The following is a 7,653-nucleotide window of genomic DNA, read 5'->3' as shown; positions in this document are numbered from 1 at the left end:
GGCTTTCCAAGCAGGCCAAATCGGTCCAAGATTAGTTCAACCGTCACGGCTTCAAATTTCTGGGCCGACGATTGAACCGAGGGCATTTTCACTACATTTCTCCACAAATTTGACATTTCCCAACTCAAATCTCTCGCCTAGAGTTTACCACACTTCCACTGCTCAAGGAGACGCATTCTTTCCAAGCTCTTCCAATCCAAATGGCGAACAACACTTGTCTCAACAAGTCATAGAGTTGACGAACGCCTTTGCACAACAGAGGACCTTGGTGAAACAGCTCTTGCAACTAATGTGATATAAAATAGCACACAAACTTAAACCCTCTTTTTTATAGTTGTAATATATGAAAATAGGGATCATTCTAGGCAGGGGATTAGGATGGATGCTAATCTACACTAACTTGACTCAAAAACTGAAAACTAGACTCAAATAACATAAAACAAAGCTAAACTGACTCAAAACAAACTAAATTGACTCAAACAACTCAAAACAAGCACTAAGGGGTGATTTGGACGAAAATCTAACAAAATTAACTCAAAACATGAAAGGCGGGTTTGTTTGGATGAAAATTGACTTAAAACTAATAAGTTGCAAAACTAACTAAAGGTTGCACGAAATTAAGGTGACTTAAGGGGTGAAAGGCTAGCTAGAGGGTCATTCTCCACACATGACACATATGCAACACAAATCGATTTCCAGTTATTATTCCTATAAACCATGAATGACAATGCCCCAAGTTAATCGTGAACTGCACAAATTAACCATCAAATTTCCTAAATTCATTAAATTGGACTCAGGGACGCAATCAAATTATTTTCATCAAGTTCCCTATATGAACTGCATGATAGAGATACATATTAAAGATCATTAAGTTCTATGAAAATCATAAGCATTGACATGGCATTCGTAACTATGAACTGCATGATACTTCTACCAGGAATTTACTTAATGCGACTGTGGCTAGCAACCTCCACTACTTATAAATATAAGTTCATAACTATTAGGTGAAATTCCCTTATATTTTAGCATCAAATTCATGCATGCAAACTAAGTAGGCCTCCTTAATCAACATACAAGAATAAGTTATCAATCAAACAAATAAGTAAATTGCATTCACGATTTATGAAACAATAACTGGATGTAATCAATTCATATCACATATATGTTCATGGCTTTGAATTCACCTCTAACTAAAACAAAATTAGTTCCACATGTCCATCATAATTGAAAACCAAATTAAAATAAACAATGAACTAAAACTAAGGATAGAATACACCTAAAAACACTCCAGCAATCCAAAGGTCTTGAATGGCAGGCATGGCTCCAAGCTTTTCTTCCTTACAAAGCTGCGGCACAAAGTGTGTTTTTCTGATTTCAGGCTTTTTATGGCTCTTCCCTCAATTATGTGGCATATGTGGGTATTTATAAGGCTAGGGGGCACGGCAAGGTTGTGTTGGAGAAGGATTACACACTCCAATCCCACAAGGAAAAGGCTAATTACATGGCAGAAACCAGGGAGAATAAGGAAAAGGTGGTGCGGCACCTTTTTAGGCTTCTAGAATTTTGATATTAGGTGTTCTAATGTGAAAATAATTCCCCCATGCAGCTGGAAATATGGTAGGATAGGATTAGGATATGATCAAATTAGTTTGGATAATGTTAGATAAGATAAGATTGGATAAGGTTGAGATAAAACAAGACTTGATAAGGTTTTAGATAATGTTCATTCTCTTTAGATGATTCCTTATCTTCTATGTCTTGAATCACTTTCTTCAAATCTTTATCATATTCCTAGCCACTTTTGATCTTCAAAAACGTCCATCCACCTCACTCCATGCAAGTGCTATCCATTCCAAGCCCAAAACCACTCTAAAATGCTCCAAATTGCCTTTTCTTGCCACTTTTGCCATTTGGACCTACAAACACATGAAAATAGCTTAAAACACTCTAATAAATATAAACTGACTAAGTAAATGCAAAGAAATAGGCTAACAAAGTCGCATAAATATGCTCCTATCAGCAACGCACAGACATCCAACGTGCCTCAGACAAGGTGTCCCGAAGTAGGACAAGGGCAAACGAGGAACCTCTCTGGCAACATCCTGGCAAGCAGCCACTTGACCAGTCACGACTTGAGCGTTCGGGCAGTGTACACTCCCGATTGAGTCCCCGAGATAACGTATACTCCCGTCTTAGCGCGCGGCAGAACATGCATTCTCGACTACGCCCACGGACAAGCATACACTCACGGTAGAGGCCATAATTCGATAATCAACAAGAGCAGCCTTCTAAGCAAAGCATTCATTCACGACTAAGCCCGCAATGAGCATCACCCACATCACATCGGGGTAGGTAGCACGATAGATGGAGAGAAACAGTCACTCAATCAGGCTCAAGTTTAACCGGCAGCTTGCGAAGAAAACCCTCGCCTAGGAACGGACCACATACACCGCTGTCGTGGCATAGACGAGCAGAACATGTAAAAGAACAGCCTAGACTAGCAAGTCAAGAACGGGAACGCCGAGAGCTCCGCTACCCTAACAAAGGCAGATTCAGGAAGAGGTAGAAAGGCTCTTAAAGAAACGATTATGCAATTTCCAACGCAATGAAGTCACCGATGAAGCATTACGACGGAACATAACCAACATGAGCAGGCCATCCTTCACGAATGGGATTAAGCAGGCAAAGCCTTCATGCAAGCTTAGCATGCCACATTTCATATTTTTCAAAGGAGATTGAGATATGGTGAGGCACTTGAAGCACTACCGAAGCACGATGGTCCTTTATCGAAACAACGATGCCCTTCTGTATAAGATATTTGCCACTACTTTACAAAGCGAGGCGTAAGATTGGTTTCACACCTTACTACCACGATCCAGTCAAATGCGACCACTCGATAGCAAGCGCAGCCTTCCAAAAATGACTCATAGCAAACCACCCATTGTTTGGAGAATTGACCATGAAAGAAGACTTACCTCTGGCAGACTATTTCGCTCTGGCAAAGAAATATGCACTTTGGGACGAGGCTCGGTAAGCAAACAAGGGACTTGAGCAACCTCGAAACGAGTCGACAGTGGCTCAAAAAAAGGATGATGGGAAATAGTACAATAGAAGTAAGCAGGAGGCCAAGCGTAGGAACCGACCTATAGCTAAGGAAGGCTCGACAACCAAGAACTACTCGAAGTTCTCAATCCCGATCCACCAAATCCTTCGCGACATTAAAAATGAGCCATGGTTCAAGCTGCTGAAATAATCAAAGGGAGATACTTCCAAATTGGATCACACCAAGTATTACGCATTACACCGAAGACCCGGTCACACAACCGACGACTGCTATACTTGGAAGAACTACCTGGAGAAGCTCGTGAAAAAAGGTAAGGTCAACAAATACTTGGACAAGCCAGCTATACAGCCTAGAAGGAACGCAGACGATGACGAAGAGCCGTCAACTAAGACAGTTCAATTCAATGGCATCTTTGCCGAATCCGAGCATTTAGGGGCCATCAATAACTCTAAAAAGAGAAAGATCCAGCAGGCTCTACTACTCTCAAAGGTCCAAGCAGTCGACACCCAACCTGGACCCATCATTGGCTTTACCGAGCAAGATACAGAAGGTGTCGACTTCCCACATGACGATGCACTAGTAGTATCTATCTAACAAGCCAATGTTATAATCGATATAATGATGGTTAATAATGGAAGTGCAGTCAACCTACTTGAGCTTTCAGTAATTCAAAAGATAGGCCTAGAAAGCACAATCATACCTCGAGCGGAGGTACTCACCGAATTCAACGGACACACCTCGACTTTCATCGGTCACATCACACTTGACGTGAAAAACCAGCACTTGTCTCAAAGCAGACATTCACGATCGTAAGTGACCTATCTCCCTACAATGGGATTCTTGGGATACCTTAGTTAATCAAGCTGGATGCCATCACTTTTGTGAAATACCAAAAAATTCGATTCCCCATCCCGGGAGAAGAAGTCGGAGAAATCAAATATGACGATGCACTGTGCAAGTATTGAAAGAATCAAAGAATAAAACCTTTACCCTTGTAGCAGCTACCGAGGTCCGAAAGGACGAAGAAGCAACCCAATAGCAATTACAACTGACGGATCAAGAAGGTGGTGCCCAAGCAGACGAGATAGGATGGAAACCCGAAGAAGACGCTGAGGACATCATTCTTGATCCTCAACAGCAAGAAAAAGATGGCTAGAATCGGCTCACGTCTAAGCTTAGTCAAGAAGGAAGAACTCACGAATTTCCTTACAGAAAATCGTCATATCTTTGCATGGTCACCTTCCGACATGCCCTACATTAATCCTGAGGTAGCTTGCCACAAACTGCACGTTGACCCTACTGCCAAACTGGTGATCCAAAAATGAAGACACACCTAAGCAAGTGGTAATCATCGAAATAGAAATTGACAAGCTATTGGAGGCCGAATTCATAAAAGAAATAGCACATTCAACATACCTTGCCAACGTCGTGTTAGTCATGAAGAAAGAGAAGGGCAAATTTAGGGTTTGCGGAGACTACAACGACCTCAACAAAGCATGCCCAAAAGATCTTTATCCGCTTCCCCAAATTGATCTATTTGTAGATTTAACTTCTGGGAACCAGATAATTAGCTTCTTGGACACATACACCGGTTACAACCAAATAGCCATGTACCAACCCGACAAGGAGAAAATCGCGTTCGTGATTGAGTAAAGCACCTACTGCTACAAGGTCACGCCATTTGGCCTTAAGAACGCATGAGCCACTTACCAACGATTAGTAAACATGATGTCCAATAAGCAAATTGGAGTAACCATGGAGGTCTATGTCAACAACATCATGGTAAAGGGCAAGCAACGGTTAAACCATATCGGCTACCTGGCAGAAACTTTCAACATCCTTAGAAAGTACAAGATGAAGCTCAACCCCACCAAATGCATATTCGGAGTATCTTCAAGCAGATTCTTAGGGTACCTAGTAACCTAACGAGGAAACGAAGCACATCCCAAGAAAATATGAGCGATCTTAGAGATGAAATCTTCAACTACCTTGCAGGAGATCCAAAGCTCGACTAGACGAGCAACTGCCCTCAAACGTTTCTTTTCGCGGTCTACCGATCGATGCAAGCCCTTTTTCAAGGTCATCAAGAAGGCACAACAAGACAAATAGGACGACAAGTACAAAAGAGCTTTCCAAGACCTGAAGCAGTATCTCACATCACAAAAGCTTTCCAAGACCTGAAACAATATCTCACATCACTTCTCCTTTTATCCAAGCCGGAAGCAGCAGAGGACCTATACATTGACTTGGCAATCTCCGAAGTAGTAATGAGCTCTGCCCTTATACAAGAAGAGCTGGGGCCTAACTGCCGGTATTCTACACTTCTAAAGTTTTTCTCGATGTGGAAACTAGATACCCGAAGATCAAAAAATTAATTTTGGCGCTAGTTGTTACGACTCGGAAGCTCATACCATACTTTCAAGCTCATACAGTCATTGTTATGACTCAACATCCTCTACGATCAATCCTACATGGTCCAGACGCTTCTCAACGAGTGATGAAATGGGCGTTGGAACTTACCAATACGGTTTAGTTTTCCAACCCCGCACGGCAATAAAGGCCCAAGTCATAGCAGAATCACGCCTAGCCAAAGCGACATAATAGAGAGGTCCAACGACACCCCGAAAGCAGTCGAGAGCACACCTTAGTCACTTCTGCTCCACCCAATGGAGACTTCTGGCATTTGCATGTCGACGTTGCATCCAACTACAAAGGCTCAGGAGCAGGCATGGTTCTTCTCACCCCAGACGGTTCAATGCTCGAGCAGACAATCACTCTAGGCTTCAAAGCATCCAACAACGAAGCAGAGTACGAGGCCTTACTAACAGGCCTCCGAATAACAAAAGGCTTGGCGGTGAAAAAGCTCGCAATTCATTGCGATTCCCAGCTAATCACCAACCAGACTACTTGGGAGTACACTGCAAAACATCCAAGGATAGTGTAATACCTAGAGAAGGTACACAAGGAACTTGAGGCATTTCAGACTTACACTCTCACTTAAGTTTTGCAGGCAGACAACGCCCATGCAAACACACTAGCCGGTCGAGGCTCTGCCCTCGACCACCAACTCAAACGTTCTATCCTGGTGGAGTATCTAGACAAGCCAAGCATATAGGTAAAGCCGGCAGCCGAAGTGTCACAGGTTAGTATAACTACCAACTGGCAAAGTTTTATTATAGACTACCTGGTCAATGGCACACTCCCCACAAAAATATTGGAGTCTAGAAAGCTTCAAATAAAGGCAACAAGCTATTACATGTGGAACGACATTCTCGTTTGAAGATTTTACATCGGACCACATCTTCGCTGCCTAGCACCTCCAAATTATCTAAAGGTTCTAAGCTCAATCCACGAAGGTGTTTATGCAAATCACAACAGAAGCTAATCCTTAGCATAGAAGGCTCTTAAGATAGGCTACTATTGGCTTACCATGCACTAAGATGCTAAGGAGTTAGTACAAAAGTGTGATCGTTGCCAACGCTACAAGTCGGTACCAGCATTGCCTGCCAGCAAACTACACCCACAGACAAGTCCTTGGCCATTCATGCAGTGGGCAATCAACCTAGTAGGGCCAATGTCGCCCGCTACTGGGGGCAAAAACATGATGATCATGGCAACTAATTACTTCATCAAATGGGTAAAAGCAAAGCCCATGACAACCACGTCTTAGACGAGCATAGAGCACTTCATATGGAGGAACATCATTTGCCGATTTAGCATCCCTCAATTCATCATCACTGACAACAACCCTCAATTTATGGGCCAAAATTTGGCAAAGTTCTTCCAAAAGTATGGCATCAAGCAGCACATATCTACGCCAAGATATCCTCAAGGCAACGGGCATGCCGAAGCATTCAACAAGATGATCATTGACTGCCTCAAGAAATTTCTCTTCGACAAGAAGGGAAAATGGCCAGACGAATTCCCCAAATGTTTATGGGCATATCGTACCACAAAAAGACGAGCAACCAGTGAGACTCCTTTCTCTTTGGCATTTGGTTTAAAAGCAATCATTCCTCCCAATGTCATCGTGCCAAGTATTAGCACTCTACTGCCAAGCATTGAGCATAATAGCAAGGAGATGGCCACAAGCTTAGAACTGCCAGAGGAAACGGGCGAGCAGACCATCATCCGCATCACAGCCTACCAACATCAACTCCTCTCCAGCTACAACAAAAGGGCTAAGATCCAGCAGTTCTAACCCGGAGATCTAGTCCTAAGAAAAGCCTTCATCACTACCCCACAAAGGAGGCTCGAAAACGATGGATCCCATTAGGGAAGGTCCGTACAGGATCAGCAGAGTAGGCTGCAAGGGTAATTACACTCTCACCACCGTGAACAACAAAAAGATCGAAAAACAGTGGAACGCTTACAATCTGAGGAAGTACCATGTTTGACCACTTACTACAACAAAGCCCGAAGAACTCAAGCAGCTCAACGGGCACCACCTAGTAAGTCGAGGATTATCCAGTTATTATGCAGTCTCTACTTTACAGCTAAGTTCTCGCTCGTTTCACTCATTTTTCAATGAGAAATTTAGAAGCAATTTATAACTTGGCTCGACTACATGTCTACAACAACTGATCACT

General features: G+C 42.9%; 1 protein-coding gene across 1 annotated transcript; it reads left to right on the top strand.

Moving 5' to 3' along the window:
• Nucleotides 1-5,792: 5,792 nt before the first annotated feature.
• On the top strand, nt 5,793-7,265 carry LOC148696960 (uncharacterized). The gene is made up of 2 exons (XM_088693412.1): nt 5,793-6,004; nt 6,782-7,265. The coding sequence occupies exons 1-2, from the start codon at nt 5,793-5,795 to the stop codon at nt 7,263-7,265; spliced, it is 696 nt and encodes a 231-aa protein (XP_088549538.1).
• Nucleotides 7,266-7,653: the final 388 nt, after the last annotated feature.

Source organism: Pyrus communis, chromosome 5, assembly GCF_041283825.1.
Source record: "Pyrus communis isolate YQ-2024b chromosome 5, ASM4128382v1, whole genome shotgun sequence".
Taxonomy (NCBI): domain Eukaryota; kingdom Viridiplantae; phylum Streptophyta; class Magnoliopsida; order Rosales; family Rosaceae; genus Pyrus; species Pyrus communis.
This window is presented reverse-complemented; position numbering and strand designations above follow the sequence as displayed.